At 42.8% G+C, this 22,321-nt stretch overlaps 2 protein-coding genes across 4 annotated transcripts in view; both read right to left on the reverse strand.

The window, feature by feature from the left end:
• Window positions 1–328: 328 nt before the first annotated feature.
• On the reverse strand, window positions 329–8,040 carry LOC117642810. 3 transcript variants are annotated; one of them, XM_034381374.1, is made up of 14 exons: window positions 4,114–4,254; window positions 3,932–4,003; window positions 3,198–3,313; window positions 2,998–3,122; window positions 2,706–2,915; window positions 2,570–2,626; window positions 2,157–2,450; window positions 1,930–2,072; window positions 1,746–1,851; window positions 1,515–1,652; window positions 1,271–1,435; window positions 1,074–1,197; window positions 886–989; window positions 329–790 (listed from the first exon to the last, which is right to left on the reverse strand). In XM_034381374.1, exons 3-14 carry the CDS (start codon window positions 3,265–3,267, stop codon window positions 452–454), a joined length of 1,875 nt encoding a protein of 624 aa, XP_034237265.1. In that variant the 5' UTR covers window positions 3,268–3,313; window positions 3,932–4,003; window positions 4,114–4,254; the 3' UTR covers window positions 329–451. The 3 variants fall into 3 exon arrangements, 2 of the variants coding, with proteins under 2 accessions (XP_034237265.1, XP_034237266.1); XM_034381375.1 differs by having other exon boundaries at window positions 4,110–4,254; XR_004587592.1 differs by lacking the exons at window positions 329–790; window positions 886–989; window positions 1,074–1,197; ... (7 more) ...; window positions 2,998–3,122; window positions 3,198–3,313 and adding exons at window positions 4,347–4,931; window positions 5,583–8,040 and having other exon boundaries at window positions 3,965–4,003; window positions 4,114–4,268.
• Window positions 8,041–10,635: 2,595 nt separating this feature from the next.
• Window positions 10,636–22,321, reverse strand: part of LOC117642257 (nose resistant to fluoxetine protein 6-like) — a 39,296-nt gene continuing 27,610 nt past the window's right edge. The window contains exons 9-17 of the mRNA XM_034380250.1: window positions 21,677–21,703; window positions 21,205–21,350; window positions 17,702–17,873; window positions 14,477–14,593; window positions 13,443–13,624; window positions 13,195–13,342; window positions 11,724–11,919; window positions 11,157–11,299; window positions 10,636–11,016 (exon numbers count right to left, since the gene is read on the reverse strand). Of these exons, the coding sequence (XP_034236141.1) occupies window positions 10,849–11,016; window positions 11,157–11,299; window positions 11,724–11,919; window positions 13,195–13,342; window positions 13,443–13,624; window positions 14,477–14,593; window positions 17,702–17,873; window positions 21,205–21,350; window positions 21,677–21,703 (1,299 nt within the window). The 3' untranslated portion in view covers window positions 10,636–10,848. The remainder of the gene's footprint in view (window positions 11,017–11,156; window positions 11,300–11,723; window positions 11,920–13,194; window positions 13,343–13,442; window positions 13,625–14,476; window positions 14,594–17,701; window positions 17,874–21,204; window positions 21,351–21,676; window positions 21,704–22,321) is intronic.

Consider the following 22,321-nt stretch of genomic DNA (forward strand, 5'->3'; position numbering starts at 1 on the left):
AACAAAATTTCCATGCCAAATACACGCATAAAATTGTCGCCTGAAAACCACTAGGAATCCACGCAGCTTGTACTCCTTGACTGAAATAATGCATACAAGCTTGCCTAGTAACAATTTCTTAAATTAATTTTGTGTCACAAACAGTGTTAAAATATCCACAAGAAGCAGTGAAAACCTTTGATTGGTTTTATCAAGTATTAATAATATTTATTGATTAACCCCTTATTTTTGTTCACAATAAACTTCATTGAAAGTCAAAAACGATTTTTAAACATGTTGAAGTAATATAATAACAATAAACTTAAAAATAAAAACATTGAACAGCTTGTTACTTAACTCAAACTTAAAGAAGAAAATCACAGGAAAGCTTATTACAGCTGACATAAATCATAGAAACTTATAAGGAATATGAGAGAATACTCTTCCACAAAAGACGGAAATTTGTGCAAAATCACAAGCTCATCAACCGGGTGTACAACTGGGAGGATGATGGAGGCACATCATCTTCACCAGAAATAAAAACTTTGTAGAGGCAGGTTTGACAAAACCTGAAAAATTGATTCCAGCTAGCAGGATAGTGGACATTGAAAACACAACATGCTTTCAACACCCAGTCAATTCCCCTGATAAAAGGGATTCGGCCTAGCTCCATTGGAAAACTATCAAGAACTAGGAAAAACTGCAGCACATCCTCAGACAATGCTCCTTGTACAGCAATTAAATAAGGTTGCACTGCTTTCTTCTTGTCTGCTCTTCGTTCATCAACAAAAGATGCGATATCAACACCAAGCTGTTGGGGAAATGAGATAAATTATTACAGAATATTCAGAAATGCTAACCAAGCAAGGGAGAGGGGGTCCAGAAAAAAAAGAAGTATTTACTCACTTTGACTCGGATGACCAAGTCGTCCTCTTGAGGAAGAGCAATAGTTTTCCTCCGTATAGAATGCGGTAAACTGGAAGCCATCAGCATAAAAGCTTTCAGAGTATCTGAAAAAAAAAATTATTTAGAGAAACATTTTAAAATAATTAGAGGGAAACTTACAATGAGTAAACATTGTTTGAAATAAATACCATCTTTCAAAGCAGGATTAATTTTAGGATCCTGAAAATGTTCTATCACTTTGGGAATTAATGGCTGAATTTTGACGGGCATATCCTCTGCATTGGGAAACATGAGCTTAAACTCCGCTGCAATCTGAGAAAATAAAAAATAAGATAAGACCATGATACCAATTAGCATCAAGATGACCAAAAGAATGATAACTTACCACTTCTCCTTTGTAACTAAGAAGATGTGGATACTTAGTAATCAGTTCAGTGATGCTAAGCCCTTTGCTCCTGTCAGCCTGTCGAAGTTCAAAAGACTTAGACATTCCATCTAAAATTTCCATTCGGTGCACTCTGTCTGGCATCACTAAAGCCAAAGCTGCAATCTAAACAAAACAAAAAAGAAACAAAAATAAAGTAAAATAAAGTTTTTGATTTACTAACAGTGAAAAAACATCAACTTACATCAATAGTACAAGTAGTGCTGCTTGTTTGTTTCTTTTTCTGAACTTTCTTAGATTTCGGCTGTTTGGCATTAGAAGCAGATTGTAGGCGCTTTACAATATTAGCAACATGTCCAGTGTTGTTGCCATAGATGTGAGACTGAAAGCAGAAGAGTAACACATTAGAAACAAAGCAACTTTTAAAAACTAAAAAAAATATTTCAAGATCTAGAAACCAAAATGAAACTATTACCCAGGGCATTTTCCCAGGTACATTTATTAGCTTTTGAAATTGAGGGAAAGCGACTGTGATGCTCTTGGCAATTCCTTCTTTTATATCCTTGGTGGGATTGTTTTCTCTGGATCAGAAAATAAAAAATATATATTAAAATTAAGGATTAAGTGATTTAATAACTACTAAATCCTACTTAACTTACCTGGTGAACTTATCACAAACTCCCTTAACAATAACTCTAAAGAGCAGTTTACGTGTTTTCTCTTCAAAAAGAAAGCCCTCTTTCAAGTCTGGGACAAACTTCTTTGAAATGTTGTCACCTAGGAGTATCTCTTCAACATTATACTGTAAATAAATATAAACTCAATTAGCAGCTCAAGCAAAGACAAATTAAACTACATGTCAGTATGTTCAAAACAATGAACTCACTGCAGGTAGAGAAGGGCTCATAGCTTTCAATGCCTCTTGGTTATGCGGTAAAGCTGGTACCTTGTAGCGTCTGCTTCCCCACCTAGCACCAGCACTTTCCAAATTTTCTTGACCAATGTCATTTGCGTCATCATCTAGATCAGAATGGTCTGAATCAGAACTCTCAGCTGGTCTCATCAGTTGAGCCCTTTCAGAACGCAATGACCGCCTCTGAGTGTCACCTTCAGTTGTATGTGTGACAGGAGTTCGTCTCTTTGGACGTGGCTCATTGTCAGCGCCGCTCACAATTGCATTCTGACAGTAAAGTAACATGAAACAGAAAGGACCAATACAAATAGATTTTGCATTTTTTTTAACAGAAAAGAAAACAGTCTTTAAGACCTTACTGTCATTCATTTATTGATCTAACTTACCTGTTGTAACTCTTTAAGAGGAACTCCTGGAAAATATGGCTTAGCAGTACAGGGAAACCTAAAAGAAAAGAGCAATAAATTGACAAATTTGCAACACACCAACAATATTAACACCAAACTAGTAACCACTATACTAACCAGAATCACTCATCCTCTTCCATCTCAAACAAATTTCCCTCAGCGGGCTCAGTTCATATTCTGTTAAAGTAGACAGATACTTTGCGCTGACATGCTGTCTGAGAATATCATGTCCGTCGTCAAGCTCATCTGCAGATCCAGTATGCAAATCATGGGTTGATTTATCGGGAGTCTGATGGTTGTTGGTTGAAGAGTGATCAACGAGCACCTAAACGAATGGAACAAGAAATAATTAAGGGGCAAATAGGAAGAAAACTATTACAAATCCATTGAGAGACAATATGTTATACTTGTTTTCCGTCTTCGATCCTTCCAATGAGTTTGATTATGAGTATGATGTGACCCATTGGAAAATCAAACAACTTGAGAGTCTGCTCCGTTAGTCCCATGAAACATTCCTGATCTATGCATTGTGCTATGTGAAAAACAGAAAAAAAATTAGATTTGATAAATTGCTTGCCAGCATATGGAAGGTTAGGTTGACACTTACCTTTGAGGTTCTTTATGAGCTCTGATGGTAGCAACCCTTCCAAGCTCCTTGCTAGAGCGTCAGCATCCATCGCGAGATTTGGTGGCAACTACGAGATGACCGCGTGGATTACTTAACTGTTAAAACACAATTAAAAAGACTTCGTTGAAACAAAAAGGAAATTACGAACATTCAAACCGAAACAGTCAAGTCAAGAAATGATGACACAAAGGGGAGGGGGTGGGGGTGGGTTGGGTCGTAGGTTGGTTGGGTAACTGGATGATGACAACGAACTTCTTTGAAAGAAAACGACTGTATTGCTTAGCGCCAAAATCAACAGAAGACAAACCTTGATTTCCCAACCGACCTCAATAAATCAGAAGCACGAACAAATCAAACAGTCAACACTTAGCACAAAGGAACAGCTGTCCGCGGCAGAGTCAGTTTAAATGGCGGGGATGGCGGGTCCGGCGTTCGGGAGTGCCAACTCAAAACAAAAAAATGTATCGTAGCCAACATAACGTCTTTTCGAACAAACTCGTTTATTCAAAGTCAATGTACCAATAAATCAGTGAGCTATTTTTAAATCGGGTCGGGATTGTTTAAAAACATCAAGCTCTGCCTGCTATCCACTGCTATCACTCAATTAGACGGAATCAATAAACTGGACGGAAGCGCGGATGACAGTGGAGAGGGGCGGGGGGGGGGGGGGGAGGGGAGGAAGGGAACGAAGGGAAGCACTAGACGAGGCGTACTTGCAGTGCAGTCACGGTCAGAAGTCAGAATGGCATCCCCAGGGCTGGTCGAAGTTCATGCTCTGATGAAAGCTGAAAAGGACAAAAACATGGTGTGGTTATAGTTATTAAAATGACAATAAGCAAAACTTTTTTTTTTACATGTATAAGACAAAATATGCAAAGAGAAAATACTTACTTACTTGAGCAAAAGATAAAAGAATCAAGTGAATTCTATTTGATATTCATAAAATGTCATGCGTACAGATAAATCAAATAAAGAATGGATGGAGTGTCATGATATTGACTTATTGAAGAAACTGAAAAATGTGAACATGTGTGTAAAGCTCTACCCAATCTGAAATAGATAAAAATCTTGTTAGATTAAACTGAAGATTCTAACACACCAAAGAAAACAATAAATAGTATTATTTACCTTTACACAAAGACTGTACGAGGGTACAAGTACAAAGTGTCTGAGGTGGTAGAGCCAACAGGACTCCATGGTGCAATCGCCCGGAAGTTTTTCAGCTGTTGAACATTGACCAGCTCTGGTGCTGAAGTAAACTCGTTGGAGATGGCATAAGAATTATATCTAGGACACAGCCCTTTGTTCTGACATTTCAGCACTATTAGAAGAAGCTTTCCAGGTTCTGCTGGTTTATTTATCACTAAAACCTCCTCAATCAATGCAAACTGTGGATTTGGACCTCCAGTTAAAACCACAAATAGGCCTGGGCTATATTCTTCTCCACACCACTCTGCAGATTGCACAACTTCAATTTTGTCATCTTGGTTAAGACCCTCATTGAGCAGCATATCTTTGTAAGCATGGTTTTCAACCAAAGTTTTTGTTGCACCAGTTGTTAAAGAAATATGCTCAGCTTTCCTTATTTGTTTCTTAGCTAGGAGAGGAGCTAATGTGCTGAGCTGAAACATTTTAGCCATTGTTTTAGGAGGATTCTTAAAATTACACTGCACTCCTGAATGTTTCCGGAAAAGACGATGCTTTCCTTCATACCTGGAACGCAAGAAGAAAAAAAAATGAGAAAGACTTTACGTTTTGTTAATGAGTTTCCTCAACAAGAAAAGAAGAGAGGTATTTTCTAAATGATTTGTGGCAGGAGTTTTGTATTTTTTATATTTGTTACTTACTGTTGCATGAACTTATTCTTTCAAGTGGGACTCTTGATTCCCAATCCTCTCTGACTATGAAGGTTCGCGTAAAAATTTTAGATGGATCCTCCAAATTCTCCACTGAAATACTCAAAAAGTTCCGATCCTTCAACTTCTAGATTTTAAACCACAAATTAAATTAGGCAGAGAAAGTGTTGCCAGATTTTTAATCTCCCAGACTCACACACTGCTTTTTTCTTATGTAATTTAAGGTTCAAAATCCAGAAGCTGAAGGATGGGAACCTTTCTGGGATTCGGGAGGAGACTTGGGTGAAACAACTAAAATTTTTGCATGAACCATCATAAGGCAGAAAAGATTGGGAGTTGGGGGTCCTACCTGTGGCCACAAGTTCATGTAACAGTAAGAAACACACATACAAAAACCTAAAAACCTGCTACAAACAATGTAGAAAATTCAAAACATGCCTTGCCTAAAACAAAATAAACTTCTATGAGAGGATTTCAGGAAAATAAATGTAATTTAAAAGTCACTTACTTCGCACACCACAAACGGACGATTGGACCTTTTTGGCGTAATTGGGCTCCATAATGCAAAAGGTGATGCATTTTATTTATTCCCTTTTTCAACACTTTACTCAATCTTTTCCTTCTCCTTTTTCTTCTCCTTCTTCTGGGTTCCACTTGTTCTACTTCTTCCTCTTCTTCATCCTCTCCATCATCACCTTCTTCTCCTTCTTGTCCGCTTTCTCCGTCTTCATCAGAAATCAGTTCTTCATTTTCACTATCACCGTCAGAATCCACTTCTACAGCAGCAATTGGTGCAGCAGGGGCAGGTGCAACATTTGTTCTATGGAACAGATTGTTATGTTCCAGAACGAGGTTGTCCAAAGTCAAAGAATGAGCATCTGTGGCTTCGAATGACAGAGAAATTCTAACAATATCTTGCAGCAAGAAAATCAACTCAAGATAAGGATCACCAGCTTCAACACCTGTTACAAGGAACGGAAATACTCTCAAGAGGCAAAAGGTCTGAGAACCTGATTGCTTAAAGGAATGACCAGCCTCACAAAGTTGCCGATACATAAAGTTTGGTGACGGCTTATTTCTTGAATCAGGCTTGCCGTATTGAAACATGTTGATGCTTGCATTGAAATCAGGTGCTGTAAACAGCTTTCGAACACATATGAACTCATACAGGGCCAATTTTATGTCCATTTGAATCACTCCAACAAGATCATGAAAAGCGTCAAAGGCACAGTCTTCTGGCACTCTCAAAACATCAACAAGGGCAGATTTTTGGTCCACTCCGAACTTTGAACGGAGGGCAGGGTTCTCTTCAACTTGACGTACATGCTCTTTCTGTAACACTGTTGTACGAGGCATACCCATAGCTGCTGAGTCACCACAGAGATCTTTTTTAGAGACAAGGCAACATCGACAGAACATGTTTGCTGATGGAGACATGAAACCTAAAATAGAATGGGCAGCCAATGAATCTGCACACAGACACACCAAACAAGCTCTTATGGTGTAAGTTCCCCCCTCTGGCAAGTTAAGGACCACACCCTCTTCTGACATGAGCTTTTTCACTTCATCAGCAAGAGGTTTCAAAACTTTCGCATAAACTCCTGGTGTTTTAAGATCTTCAGCATAAGTCAAAGCAAATAAAAACACTGATGAAAGTTGAGAGCTCTCTTCAGCTGGCAAGTTCTGTATTGAGAAATAAAAGCAGCCAAGTTTGTGAATAACATCTTTGGATCCCAAAGCATTTGCAATTTCCAAATCATCAAGATAAATCACAATTCTAATGGCATTTGGATACTTTTTCAAAAAACAGTTTGCTTTAAAATCTGAACCATCTTTGTAGGAGCGGTACACTCCATCAGAACTTTGTTCTTCAGATTCAATAAGACATCTCATAGCTGCATTACTCAAGATAAGTTTAAGTGTCTCTATTACTGAGACATATTGGAATGTTTCTGTGACTTGTTTCGGTATAAACATTCTCTTTTCTCTATCAAACCTGTTTTCAATTCGAAAGCCTAAGAATTTTTCTTCGGGTATAACCATTCCATACTTATCACAGAAGTAATTCAACTGATCCTCAAGGGTTTCAAGACCATCAAAAGGATTCCCTGGGCTGAATGTATTTCCAGTTACGAATGGTGCTGATTGCTCTGGAGTCACACCGCAACTGTCGAGAAATTCAATAGTTTTACTTCCAGCATCTTGAAGTATATTTTGCAGTAATTCTGCAACAAAGTCCTGAATTAATCTAACAGATGCATGAGTAATGTTCCCTGAGGAACGTAGCTTTAGTAAAAACAATCCTGCTTCTGTCTTGATATCAAAAGCAGGAGCGGGTGGTACTTGTTGCACCAAAACAACGTTATCGTTATTTTCATTTGTCTCTTCTCCTACAATGTGAATATCTTCAGAAGTCAACACTGTTGTGGTATCTGTATCTTGGTCACTGTCGTCACCAGTATTTGATTGAGATGGGCTCGAACCACCTGATGGTGCATCATCCTTTGCAGCATGCACTTCTATGTGACGTATCAATGATGTCTTGTGGACACACAAAGTCTTGCAGTGCCCACATTGATAGGACTGCAAATGTGGATGTGCAGTGCGGAGGTGCTTATTCAATTGTGAAATATCACTTAAAAATATGGCTGGATCGCAATGAACACACATTAGGTATCTCTTGTGAGACATGGTAAAACCTAGAAAGAGCACAGGTCGTGATTAGCAGACTAATAGGTTATAAACTGCAGTTTTAAACAAATTAAAACCGAAGTGACGTTAAGTTTTTTTCTATAACATATTAATTTGAACTAACCTCCCTTGCACGACGGGCATGTCACTCAATTTAATGTAAATTACGGTATTAGGATCGAACGCCATCTGTTTGAAACGGCGTGGAGAACCCAAATTCTAGCATCACTCCAGCCTCCAGCCAGCACGAGACGAGGTCGGACGAGGGACGAGGAGGGAAGGGTGGCGGAAAGAGGAGGGGGAGGGGAGGGGCAGGGGGCCGGCCGGCCGGCTCAGTTCCCAAGCCAGTGGGCAGATGGCGCTACCGTCGCCCCGCCGCGGCCCGCCAGGGTGGGCCAGCCCGCCCGGCATCCACGTTCGGCGGGCGGCCTACCCAAGGTTTCACAGGCGCTAAGGCGGGATTTTCGCTATTTTGATGGCTTTGTGAAGTTATTCTTCACATGCTTTCAATAATTTGCGAAGTTGTGGGAGGAAATGGACAAATTGTTCCTTTTATTAGACAAAATAAAATTTGTACAACGTCTTGGGACAAAAAAATATTTGTTTCTCACTGTGGGACAAAATTTGTCCTAAGCAAGGATACAAATTGTCCCACGTTAGACACAATTAGATTGTCCTATCAGGATGGGACAAAAAAAAGTCCCATGACATTTAGTGTGGAGACATCGCGAAGCCTCTTACGACAAGACGCGGTCTAGCGTAAACCTACCTTGCAGTAAGTGCTTTTGTCAGATAGAATTCAGAAGTCAAATAATAATCTGTGACAAGGGAATTTTGAACAAACAAAAGTGAACAAGGTAGGTATACGCCAGACCACGTCTTGTCGTAACAGGCTTCGCGATATCTCGCGGCCTGTTCCTCCAATCCGCGCCTGGCGTACCTACCTTGACCTGCGGCGCTAGCCTGCCTTCGGCAGGCATTGGCTTGTCCATCGTCGGTTACTTCTTACGTGTTGCATGCTGGGGGCTCCGCCCCCCAGACCCCCCTTTGTTCTAGAAAGAGTTGCTTCATCTACAGATAACACGATCTTGACCCTTGTAACTTTTTAACTTGTCGTGGCTCCCCCTTTCTTCAAGACGGAGGTGATCTACCTGCAGAAAACTCGATTTTTCGCCGTTTTTTAGGTGTTTTTTGGCTATAAAAACTGAACCAGTTGAGCTAGAATAGTGAAATTTCACGTGTGCCGAGCCAAGGACATGCCCAAAAAGTGTGCAAAATCTCACCGAGATCGGCCGAGCCGTTCAGGAGGAGTAGTGCGGACACACAGACAGACAGACAGACAGACGGACAGACAGGAAAAACTTTTCAACCTCAATGGAGTAACTGGCTTCGCTATCGCTCAGCCAAAAATCACAAATTCACCAGGTTTTTGGCTGAGCGATAGCGAAGCCTGTAACTCCATTGGGGTTGAAAAGTTTTTTCTGTCTGTCCGTCCGTCTGTCTGTGTGTGTGTGAGTCCGCACTACTCCTCCTGAACGGCTCGGCCGATCTCGGTGAGATTTTGCACACTTTTTGGGCATGTCCTTGGCTCGGCACACGCGAAATTTCACTATCCTAGCTCAACTGGTTTAGTTTAAATAGCCGGAAAAGACCTAAAAAACGGCGAAAAATCGAGTTTTCGGCAGGCAGATCACTTCTGTCTCGAAGAAGGGGTGTCTGGGGGGCGGAGCCCCCCAGCATCCATCAAGTTAGAAGTAACCGACGATGGACAAGCCATTGCCTGCCGAAGGCAGGCTAGCGCCGCAGGCCAAGGTAGGTACGCCAGGCGCGGATTGGAGGAACAGGCAGCGAGACATCGCGAAGCCTGTTACGACAAGACGCGGTCTGGCGTAAACCTACCTTGTTGTATGATCTGTGGGATTGATGTACATGAGGTTTTGCCTCTTTTAGTGATAACACAAAAAGGGACAAAGACACCTTTCGAAATACTGACACGAGGTGGTTTTTTTATTTATGTTAATGATAATTTGGGTGTTGCCTTTAAATGAGGAATGGAGTATTCATCCAAAAAATGCTGTGTCAGCATGACATGTTTGTGTCCTAAAATATTACGGCATGCCTTGTGACTAAGGGTCCAGTCGCTTTTCTGAAAGATAGCCTAGAAATCAATGAGGCCAACATACCTTGGAGGTATCACATACCTGGGAGTAAAAGGAAAGGAATCAATTGATTTTGTACTTATGTAATTGGCTGAGCGATAGCGAAGCCTGATACTCCAGTGGGGTTTAAAAGTTTTTTTTATGTCTGTCTGCCTGTGTGTGTCTGTGTGACCGCACTACTTCTCCTAAACGGCTCGGCCGATTCTGTTGAGATTTTGAAGGGTCATTAGGCATATCCGTGGCTCGCCACACACCAAAATTCAGCTTTCTATCTCAATCCATTCGGTCATATTAGCCAAAAAACACTCTAAAAACGGCAGGAAAAAGACAACTTTTTTGGAACTTTCAACTTTTTGTCGAGGTCCATGTCGTTTTAAATGTTTTAGAGGCTGCTGATGACGAAAATAGAACCCATTCAGACCTCCGACCGAAAGTTAAGCCCCGTTAGTGTAGATTTTGATGACCAAATGCTATTTTTGAGGGGATCACGCCCGTTTCCACGGTCTGCCAAGGAAGGCAGCGCCGAAGGCAGGTTAGCGCCGCAGGCCAAGGTAGGTGTATACGCCAGGCGTGGATTGTCGAAACTGGCGCAGCATCGCGAAGCCTGTTACGACAAGGCAATAGTCTGGCGTACACCTACCTTGTGACAAAAAGGGGGTAAGTGTACATCCATTTAACTTATGTTGCGAAGACATCGTCGAAGACTCCAAAGAAGAATTGTTTTATTACAATCGAATTATCAGAAAACAGCACCGAGGGCTACAACATGCATGTAATAAAACAAGACGTGTGTCTATCAAACTTAACAGCGCAAGTGTTGTTAATTTACAACATTTTTTTTAACAGTGTAGCCAAGGGTTAAATGAACATAAAAGTCATTATGAGAACAGTGACATTGGAAAGACGAACATAGGCGTTCTATGTCTAATCAGAGCGCTTCTCGCCGTTTTTTCCGCAGTTGGCGCTGAGATTATCAGTGCTTCGCGGACGTGCCCAGGAGTGAAGAAGACTGGTGAGCGGACCCAGCAAAGCCAGCTGGGCCACCACGGCCAAGATGAAGGACTGCACCACTATGGTGGCTGCACCAGAAATCTGAAAAAGAAAGAAACAAAAGCTACAGCACTATCTTGCCGCTTCATCATAAAAAAGTAGACATCACTTGTTCTTTCGAGTCGTAATTAAGTGAAGGCTGTGATAGCTTCCTTATGAGTTGCCACTTGCTAATTCTTTACCAAAGATGAAGTGTCTTGCTGCACGGGGCCTCTCGCAGTCAAAGCAGTGGTCATTATGGGCAGCATGTGCACGAGGTACACGAGCGGAGTGAGGCGATGAAGCACCACCAGCAGTCTCTGACCTAAAACCCACTGCCAAACATCTGGAAAGACAGAGGATTTGCTGTGGAGTATTGCCCTGTATATCGTGATATCGTATCGGCAGGGTGAACCTGATATTAGGCTGCAGCTAAAATCTGGGGTCGTAAAATTGGACCCGGGGCAAAGTACTTAGAGAAATCCCAAGGCTGGCTGCGATGCCCAATTTGAACCACCCCCAAGTGAAAAGTGGACTCTGTGAGGCAGAATCGATTTTTTCCCTCCTAGTGGCCGAACAAGGCGTCAAGATTTGACATTTTAGCACTCATACCACACCTAATGTTATTTACACAATAAAAGCATCACGTTTGAAATGGCATGAGTTTTTAAATATCAAATCTTGACCACGAAACTGTCCCATTCTTGGCCCGTGTCCCATAATGACTCCAACTGACCCTATATCGTGATATAGCGTCGTTCTTCACTCACTCAGTCTAGTGAACCGTGGCTCGAGCAAGATAACTTGGGCGGCCGCAATGAGACAAGTCAGCACCTGTCGCAGCGTAGAGGCTAGAGAGTCCTGCACCGGTCCAAGATTGACTGCATCGCGCCAGGCCTCGTAGGAAACAACGCCCCGCCAGATCATGAGCACCCACAGGAGGGCGAAGCCTACGTTGCCCACGGTCTGCAAGTGGTGAATCAATATAAGGAACTGATGCAAAATGGGCCAGAAGACCGGAGGAGACGGTCAAAATTCTAGACGCGTTCTGAGCCTCAGAGTTGCAGGGTCACGCACGTTCGGTTCCAGCCCTGTGTGGTGACACTGGATAGCTCTAAACGCGTCTCGAGTCTTACCCGCCTCCACCGGTCTTCTGGCCCACTGTGTGTTGACATTTTACTGGAGTATAAATTAAGGGGGGACCCTGGTGAAACTTTCAAGTAGGCTTTAAAATAATCCCAGAAAGTTGAAACTTTGCTTAATTATTAGGTTCATGATGGTGAGTTCCCAAAACAAAACTCAATCCAAAATGTTGAACGGTCTCTGAGAAACGTGGCTTTTTAGTGTTGTTTAGAGCGTTGGGGAAAAATCTTCCTGCGTCTTTCATTGAAACGAAAAGTCTTGAAAATTTTTTTGGGCTATCCTAAAGATGTATAGAAGAGATTTTAGTGACAGAATTTTCAAATTCAACTTCTGTCCTGAGATATGAATTTTCAAATTTTAACATTGAAAAAAAGTGATTGTTTTGCCTTTTTTTTAAAACTTTTAGGTGTTTGTAAAAAAAAGTAGCGCTGATATCAAGATTCCGTCAATAAAATTTGTCGATAAGTCATCAATGAATAGAGTCCATGCAAGATGACTCATGTAGGTGTCGACCAGAGGAACGCAGGAAGTCTTTCTACGACAAAATTTTTTGTCGACTGAGCAAAGGTGTGAAGTTAAGCGTATAAGCCAACGACAACTGATCTCAATGTTATTTCTTCGTAAATGATTAAGTAACTACCCACATAGTCTAAAGGTGTTAAACCTGTTGAATCTGAAACCTTCTAGGCACATTTTTATGTGTGAACTTTGAAAATACTATTTTTGGCAGTTTTGGCCATTTTTTCACGAGGGTCCCCCCTTAAACGGAAGGGGGTTGAAGGTTGATTAACAGTCACTCATATATACTCTCCAGTCTCAGTAGTGAAATACCACACTCGAAGGCCTCCAGAGGGGGAAATCACTCGCGTAATAGTCGGGTCACTGATCCCTATTTTGACGCGTAATAGTAAAAGCGTAATAGCCAATTTTTTTAAAAAAATTCCCATTTAGGGTACGATTTTAGCCTAAATCTGGATATTTTCGAGCGTAATAAGCCTTCTGTAATAGCTTAATAGAACGTAAGGGAGTAGTCGGGTCACAGTATTTAACAGTGATTTCCCCCTCGGCCTCCAGTTTAAGCTGATTCATGCTTGTCACCTTGCTTATTTTCGTTGAGTTTGAGTCTTGATAGAGTGGTTTCACGAGAATTGCGGTGACACCACCGAGAACGTAAGACAAAAGATAATTGCTCATGGGCGTGTGGGGTCCGAACAGTTCCGGGGCGTTCTCCAAATGTGCCGCTGAGCTACAAACAGAGAGCCAGAAAACATGAAAAAGTGGGGGGCTCAACCGGATAAAATAGGTTTTGGACCTACGTTGTCGGTCCACAGGACCTAAAAGCTTACACATGATTCATGGGAAGCACCAGAGGCCACTTGTAGTAGACTCCCATGCCTACACGCACGACTAATGTTAGAGCCACAGCCAGAGAAGCGCCGAGCAGCTCCCCGCTCGACCATGCTCCTGTGGACCGGCCTTTGACATCTTGGCTGCCTTGGGGCGACGATGTTGACTTATCAGCACCTCCCTACTAGAAAGAGTTCAACAAGAGGGACAACGCACTGTTAGTAACTGCTCCAAAAACTCAAGAGAGCACACTGCAAATCCAAGTATGGGACAGTCTCACACTATTTGGCGAGAAAATCCAAACGCCATGCAGCGTCAATTGGTGCAATGCTTTTGCATTGAACATGAAGTGCAATTCCCATTCCCATGCATTAGCATAGGGCATTTTCTCGAGGCATTGCACGTAAGGTGCAATATGGCTGTGGTATTGCACGTATGGTGCGATATCTCAGTGCATTGCACCATACAAGCTATACTCATCGAGGGGTGAATCACTAGTGTACTCATGTGCACACATATGCCCGTACTCAGTGTACTCACAAATTTTAGAAGAGCAAAAATAGCCTGATTTGTCCAGGAATCGGTATTGATTTTCGTTTAAAACGCCAAAAAGGCGTAAAAACGTTAACAATGTGCCCAATTTGTGAGTATAATCAGGTGTACTCACCTGTACTCACGTACTCATGTGTACACCTAAACGCTGAGTGATTCACCCCTCGATACTCATAGCGTTTGGAATCTCAGTACAGTCATAGCATCCTTCAAGCCAAAGCGTGCTTTGAACACCCTTCAGCATACAAGTACGCCTGGAGACCTATCGCTTAAAGTCAAGCGTAGGGAAGACATTCTCCTATGCACCGAGATAAGCGGTCGAAGGGCGGAACGGTAAACTACGCTTGAAGCCGAGCGTAGCAACTACGCTTGGAGAAAGGCGTAAAAGTACGCTTCAGTTCTACTAGTGTTGGAGTTGTGGGCAAGGAGACGATCTCTCCGAGAAGAGAGGAAGTTTGTCAAACGAGCGCTGTGTCCTGACCTGAATCGGCTTCGGAGACCGTCCCAATCCCTTCCACCGCGACCATAGCCACATGCTCAACTGGCACGCGGTGAAACACTGCAAGTCCACTGCCATAGACCACAGCTGGAGTACACACTGCACAAATGAAAAACATCAAGTCATACCCAAGTATGCATGCAAAACACACACACACACGAAAGGAATACACACTTATTTAAAAGGGACTAAGATTCGTATCATCAGTGAGAATACACATAAAATGAAAGAGCCTTGATCAATAATATATTTTAGGCGAGGTGTACTTTATCACCTATATTTGGGTGATGTTTATTTATTCACCCAAATTTGGGAGACGAATGTTTTCTCACCCAAATTGGGGGTTTGCGCAAAGATACTTCATGGACACTTGGTACCTCTGGGTCATTCCACGCCAAGTCGACAAGGCCTCTGCCACCATGGTCACCGAATTGATTCTTCTTTTCAGGGTTTGTTACCCCCATGGTACTAGTTCATGACCGGTACAAAGTTTTTCGAATGTAGCCCCAGGGGCTGAGATATAGCAAAAAACGTTTTTCTCAAATTGCTGCACCAGTGCAACTTTGAAGGTTGATAGCGCCGCTACTATGCATCGTAGACCAAATCCGAGACCAGATTTGGAAAGGGGAAGAAAAATCGAATCTACTAGTGGAAAAAAATTTTTGTTTTGAAAAAATTTTTTTACTTTCAAACTTTTACGAAGTTTTAAAATTTGCACAGTTTCCAAGTACCGTAACCAAATTTGGCTCCCGTTGGCTTAAAACTTAGCTTAGACCCTCCTCTAATCGAAACAGTCAACCACAAAATACGTTTTGCGCCGTTCTCGAGAACGAACCATTTCCGTGGAGCTCTGCAACACTCCACTTCACTGTAAAACGGTATTTAGCCCACCCAGTTTGGGCTGGGCACCCTGGGCGCCCTTCCCGATCGAACCCTGGCTCCGGACCTAGTTCCAGGGTGTCTAGCGCTCCTTCCAGAAAGGCAGCCCATCGTGCCGCGCCGCGATGGGACCCTGCGGGTTGCCTACCCATCAGGCGCTCCAAGCGAACCGACACACATTTCCCCCGTCGGGGTTCCTCTAGGGGCTCCGGAACATTGGGCGACGCCCCCCTCCAAAAAAAATCGCATTCAAATTAGGAAAAAAGCAGGTAAAGCTTAAGAAAAAAATTGAAATCTATAATCTTTTATGTAATTTTGTCAGTTCATGTGAACGGATGACACAGCGGCCCGCGAGGGGCCCTCGTCAGCTGGATTGCAGCGAGTAGACCATCCCGGGCCATCATCCGAGGCACAACACCTCGGTGGTTCCTCTTTGATCCCTTGCTCTGTGGGCCCTTTTCGAGCCCCTGCTTGCTTTTTGGGCCCTTTTTGGGCCCTTTTTGAGCCCTTGCTTAGAAGGCCGGTTTTGGGCCCTTGCTTTTGTGGGCCCTTTGTGGTCCCTTGTCCTGTAGCCCTTTTGGGGCCCTTTTTCTTGGGCCCTCTTTGGGCCCTTGCACTTGTGTGCCCTTGTCCTGTAGGCCCTTTTACAAGGGGGCAACCACATTGGATGTTTGGGGACACAAGATTTCTGAAGGCTAAAGATTTCTTCGGATTTCGCAACATTTTAACCGGATTTCGAGCGCTAAGGGGACACAAGATTTCTAGAGTGGTTGACCCCTCGCACTTTTAGGCCCTTGAACTTGTTGGCTATTTGTGGGCCCATTAAAGGCCCTTCCCCCTGGAGCCCATTAGGTCCTTGCACTTGGGCCCTTCGGGCCAGGCGCGGATCCCCCCCCCCCCTCAAGGCGATGCCGCCTGAAAGGTAGGCAAAAGGTCGCACATTACCCCTGTAGGTAGGCAACTTTCGCGACACCCCCCCCCCCCCCAACCCGTCCCTGGATCCGCCCTTGGGCCTAGTTACTTGAGCCCTATCGGACTCCGAGCGAATCTCGGGCCCTTTGGCCCATGTAGACCTTTTGGAGTAAGTGTAGGGGCCCTTCAGGCCCAAGGGCCCAAGCGGCGATCGCCGCCTAGCCGCCCGGGCCAGTGCGCCCGGACGGGGAAAATATGTGTTGATTCACTTGGAGCACCTCCTGCAGGGTCCCAGTGCGGCGCGGCACGATGGGCTGCCTTTCTGGAAGGGGCGCTGGACACCCTGGAACTGGGTCCGGATCCAGGGTTCGATCGGGAAGGGCGCCCAGGGTGCCCAGCCCAAACTAGGTGGGCTAAATACCGTTTTACAGTGAAGTGGAGTGTTGCAGAGCTCCACGGAAATGGTTCGTTCTCGAGAACGGCGCAAAACGTATTTTGTGGTTGACTGTTTCGATTAGAGGAGGGTCTAAGCTAAGTTTTAAGCCAACGGGAGCCAAATTTGGTTAAGGTACTTGGAAACTGTGCAAATTTTAAAACTTCGTAAAAGTTTAAAAGTAAAAAAAATTTTTCAAAACAAAAATTTTTTTTCACTAGTAGATTCGATTTTTCTTCCCCTTTCCAAATCTGGTCTCGAATTTGGTCTACGATGCATGTTAGCGACGCTATCAACCTTCAAAGTTGCACTGGTGCAGCAATTTGAGAAAAACGTTTTTTGCTATATCCTAGCCCCTGGGGCTACATTCGAAAAACTTTGTACCGGTCATGAACTAGTACCATGGGGGAAACAAACCCTGAAAAGAAGAATCAATTCGGTGACCATGGTGGCAGAGGCCTTGTCGACTTGACGTGGAATGACCCCTCTGCAGTGAGGATACACTGAAAATCTATCGGCGCGACTTCGTGCCGCTACAGGGGCGTGAATTAAGTGTCACGCCAATTAACGGCATGACAGAAAAGTCACGCCAAAAATCGGCGTGACTGAAAAGTTCACGCCAATTTTTGGCGTGAATTTCTTGTCATGCCGCTTTTTGGCGCGACTTGTCTCACTAAACGCGTTGTCATTCACGCCAAATGAGGGCTTGACTCACATGTCACGCCGTTTTTTGGCGTGAATTTTGTGTCACGTCAATTTTTGGCGTGAATGTTGGTCACGCCATAATTTGGCCATGTGTCCGACCATTACGTTTTCAGTGTAGTTCTAAATCTGCACTGAAAGTTAGGATTGTCTTGGATCAGCTCGGGCAGTTAGGATTGTCTTGGATTTGCTCTCACAGTTAGGATTATTCTATTAGGACGCGTCGAAGTCTAGCAGTGTGTACTGGTGATATTGGTAATCTCCTCAGCCTGGAACCTCACCGTGGGCGGCCCCCTCGGCCCGAAGTTGTTGATATACAGGAGGGTGCGCCACCACGCCGCCCGGCAGTCATCCCGTTCGAAGTCCATACGCCACCGCCACGCCGGGCCGCTGCTCCACGCGGGCAAGACCACAGCCTGCACCAGCGTCATGGCCGCCAGCAGAGGCAGAAACCTGATTCCATGCGGCAACTCTAGAAACTGAAGAGAGTGCATGGCATGCTCCTCCTAGGAGTCAACCACAAAGCACGCTCTTCCCAAGAGCATGCTAGCAAGCACACCGAAGCACACTCTTACCAGGGGCATGCTTGGCAAGCACCAGAGGGTGGCAACGGCCTAGGGAGAGCGTGAAGCGATGCTCGCGCCGTCAGTGCAGAGGTTGCGCACTTGTTCGAGATAATGAAAACTAGACTGTGTTTTTCAAAACACTTTGCACCGATAGAAAGGGCTTGAAATTCAGGGTGCACTAGGCTAATTGCCTTTCTCGAAACTCCTCCCTTACCTAATATTAAGGTGCATTAAAAACACAAAAATAATAAAATTTATGAAAAAACTCGAATGCGCCATGTTGGTGTACATGATATTGCCCTTGTGTTCGGTTGAATTGGAAGTATCGGGCAGTCTACTAGGCCTAATGCACCCCAAATTTTGTGCTCTTTCGATCTGTGCAAAGCGTTTTGCAATCAACGGCTTAGATCTTACAATCGAAGCAAAATAAGTAACCCCTGCACCTTACTCGCGCATGGCTTCACGCGCCTCCTAGGCCGTTGCCGCCCCTTGCAAGCACGCTCTTCCTAGAGCATGCTTGCAAGCACTCTCTGCGTGCTGCGTCACTATTATATGGACTCATATCAACGAAGAGGCACGCTTTCATCCTAGAGAGTGCTTGCAAGCATGGTCCTAGGAAGAGCGTGCTTGCCAAGCATGCTCCTGGGAAGAGAGTGCTTGTCAAGCATGCTCTTGGGAAGAGCGCGCTTTGTGGTTGACTCCTGGAGCATGCCATGCACTCCCTTCAGTTTCTAGAGAATGCAGAGTAATTTATCAACAGCGTGGCACTCTAGCAATGGAAACAGTTTCCGATTCAATTTGTGTCCTCACTTTATCTGTTCACAGAATCAGGAACAACTCAGATGCCCACAGCAACAGGCTCAGAACAATTGTAGTGAATGCTTATGCACTATTTTGTTCGTAATTGGATTCAAAACTTTTTACGGACAAACTCTAGGGGCAATATTGCGACCAAAGTGGAAACGTTTATAAGGTGAGGTGTGGGTGAAAATTTCTACCAAAATTGATTAAAATGATAAATTTAATCCACTTGTTATTTTTAAGTAAAATATTATTCTATTACCGACAGCATGTCCTAAAGGTCTGTGTTATGAACCCCTTCGTGAGTGGTTCGTCTAACATGGACTGATATATGCATGCGCCTTTTCTGGTCACCCAACTCTTACAACAAGTGTCAAAGGTATTTTTTTCTACTCCGTCAACTAGCCATGCATACAGTTTTCTTTATACTGACCATACTTTTTGGAGTAGTTCTTTGTAGCCCATGGACCAATGTAACAGAGAGATATTTCAAATAGCTATCCACTTTCTTAAATCGTTTAACTTAAAGTAGTAAAAAATGGAGAAAATCTAATTTTTTCTAATAAACAAAATTGTTAAGTTTGCTCGGTCAAAAAAAAAAAAGTTCAAATATCCCTCCGTTACATTGAAGTAGAGGGGTTTAGGTAACTCAAAAACAAATTTCAGATCATTCCGTCAAAAAACTTTGTGTGGCTGATTTTTCTACTAAACGCTTAATTTCAATGAAAAAAGCCTACTGTGGCTAAATAGGTGGGTAGATTTGGATGAAATTGGGTTTGTAATAGTTTCCTACCTAGTACTTAACGCCCTAAAGTTTCAACCACCACAGCCAAGTGGTATAGAAGTTGCCATTCCACCTTAAGGAGAGGTTCTGATGAAAATCTTGCCATTTTCAAAGTGGATCCCACTGTCATAAATTGTTTGGAATATAAAATCTTTCTTCGTGGAGGCTAAAATTAGACTTTTGAAGGCACATGCCAGGCTCTGAACCCAGTCGAAGAGTCTTTTTGAGCCGATTTTGGCTGTATCTTAAGGGGGGACCCTGGTGAAAAAATCGCCAAAATTCCAAAAAATAGTATTTTCAAAGTTGGTAGATAAAAATGTGCATAGAAGGTTTCAGATTCAACAGGTTGAACACCTTTAAGCTAAGTGGGTAGTTTCTTTATCATTTGTAATGAAATAGCATAGATCAGTTGTCGTTGGCTTCTACGCTCAACTTCACAGCTTTGCTCAGTCGACAAAAAATTTTGTCGTAGAAAGACTTCCTGCGTTCCTGGTTGACACCTACATGAGTCGTCTTGCATGGACTCTATTCATTGATGACTTGTCGACAAATTTTAGTGACGGAATCTTGATATCAGCCCTACTTTTTTAAAAACACACCTAAAAGTTTGAAAAATAGGGAAAAAAATCACTTTTTTTTAATGTTAAAATTTGTAAACTCATATCTCAGGGCAGAAGTTGAATTTGAAAATTCCGTCACTAAAATCTCTTGTATACATCTTTAGGTTAACCCAAAAAAATTTTCAAGACTTTCCGTCCCAATGAAAGACGCAGGAAGATTTTTCCCCAACGCTCCAAAAAACACTAAAAAGCCACTTTTCTCAGAGACCGTTCAACAGTTTGGATTGAATTTTGTTTGGGGAACTCACCAAAATGTACCTAATAATTAAGCAAAGTTTCAACTTCCTGGGATTATTTTGAAGCCTACTTGAAAGTTTCACCAGGGTCCCCCCTTAAAAAATCTTCTTGCGCATACTATTTTGTCGTAAAAGGTTGACCTTGACATTTTTCACTTCTTCCATTCATTTTCAAAAGATTCCGGCATGCATAGCTCAAAATTTCCATTATATCATTAATTGTAAGCTTTTAAAGCTGAAAAGTGCCTAAAATTTGCCTATTTTGTACACTTTTGATCAATGAAAGTGAAAAGCTTGGTTAGAAAGCTTGCAAATGAAAAAGTTATTTACATTTTGAGTTGTGCATGCCGGCATCTTTTAAAAATGAATCGTAGAAATGAAAAATGTCAAGGCCAACCTTTTACGACAAAATAGTATGCACAAGAAGATTTTTAAAGTTATAGCCTAAATAGGAGAAAAAGGCTCTGCGACTGGGTTCAGGGCATAGAATGTGCCTCCCCAATGAAAAATTTTAATATTTACTTGGTAAGACATCAAATTTTCAACAAATTTTCACAGTGGGACCTATTTAGGAGAAAATAGCATTTCCACCAGAACCTCCCCTTAAGCCTTCAAAAAAGGCTTTAGGCTTAAAAAAATCTGTGGACAAATTTGTCCATGATTTGTGACTGAATGTGTCGCCCTTGGGTAACCTTTAAAAACGTTTCTGCCACGGACACAAAATCGTTCGACAAATGGTAACGAAAATGTCTAGGGCTATTTGGTATGCTGTCAAACCTAATCGCTCGTCGGAGTGGTGCAAGAAGGCGTGCATCGTGCCCTGCGCGCACCATCAGGTAGCCGGAGAAGAAAAAGAAGTGCACCATCCCGTTGTGAATGCTGTCCTGAATCCACGTGACCAGAAGAGGAGGACTTCCGTCCGCCTGAAGCATACCAATAACAATGCCCATAATTTACTCAACGATTAGCACGTAGTAGCAACAAAGCAGGCAAAGGAGTTGACAGGTTGAGCCGTTTTTCGGCCAGACCGGACAGGACTCATGTCATCGTTTTAAATGTAGAATCAATCGATGCATGCTCAAGGAGCAGGCAGTCCCACAAACTTGCACTTGAAACGCCTGTTAGTTCGGCTAAATGCGCAACAAAATCTTAGACGATCCTTGACAATCCGACACATTGAAAACAATCTGAGTACAGCAAACCTTAGTAGGGACCCCTCATGTGGAATGCAATTCATTTAGGGGCTCACCGGTGCGGCGAACGAGTTGGCCCCCACACCCAGAAAAATGCCTTCTTGGATCAAGAAAAAATTTCTTGATCCAAGAAAAATTTTGCATTAAAATTCCCAAGAAAAAAATTGTATTGATTTATGTCAAATATATTCTTGATATGTCATACATTAAATGAAGAAAAACAAAGTTTTGTATAAAGAATTTTTTTGTTTAATTGGACACTTTTTTTCTTGGATAAAGAACAAATGGAACTCCAACCAAGAGAAAGGGATAACTTGAGCCACCTGGTTTCTTACTTGCATGTGCACTGCTGTGACACGACACCAAAATTTCTTGGTTTTCAAGAGAGTTGATTGAAGATCACTGTTCTTGGGCAATGCAAGAAAAACTTTTTCTTGTGCCAAGCTTGGAAGGCGGCTAATAAAGTACAATCTTTGGCGAAGCGAAATTTTGGTAAAATGAGTAAAAAGCTGAACCCCCATCTCTTTATGCTTGTATTTTGCTCCATTTAAAATATATGATGCAGCTTTAACTCAAGTCGCTATTTTGTATGGCTAATGTATGTGTATTCAATAGGATAGCGAGCTTTTAATTTTTTTTCTTTCTGGGTAATTATTTGTATCAAATTAGAACATATGCAGTCTTAATACTGTCCAACTCAG

Source organism: Thrips palmi, unplaced genomic scaffold, assembly GCF_012932325.1.
Source record: "Thrips palmi isolate BJ-2018 unplaced genomic scaffold, TpBJ-2018v1 HiC_scaffold_16, whole genome shotgun sequence".
Classification (NCBI taxonomy): Eukaryota; Metazoa; Arthropoda; class Insecta; order Thysanoptera; family Thripidae; genus Thrips; species Thrips palmi.

Coding starts and splice junctions, on each gene's coding strand:
- LOC117642810 (XM_034381374.1), bottom strand. CDS start 3,267: ATGGATGCTGACGCTCTAGCAAGGAGCTTGGAAGGGTTGCTACCATCA. Junction 3,123..3,197: donor GCTCATAAAGAACCTCAAAG/GTAAGTGTCAAC, acceptor TTTTTCACATAG/CACAATGCATAGATCAGGAA. Junction 990..1,073: donor TAATCCTGCTTTGAAAGATG/GTATTTATTTCA, acceptor TTTTTTTTTCAG/ATACTCTGAAAGCTTTTATG.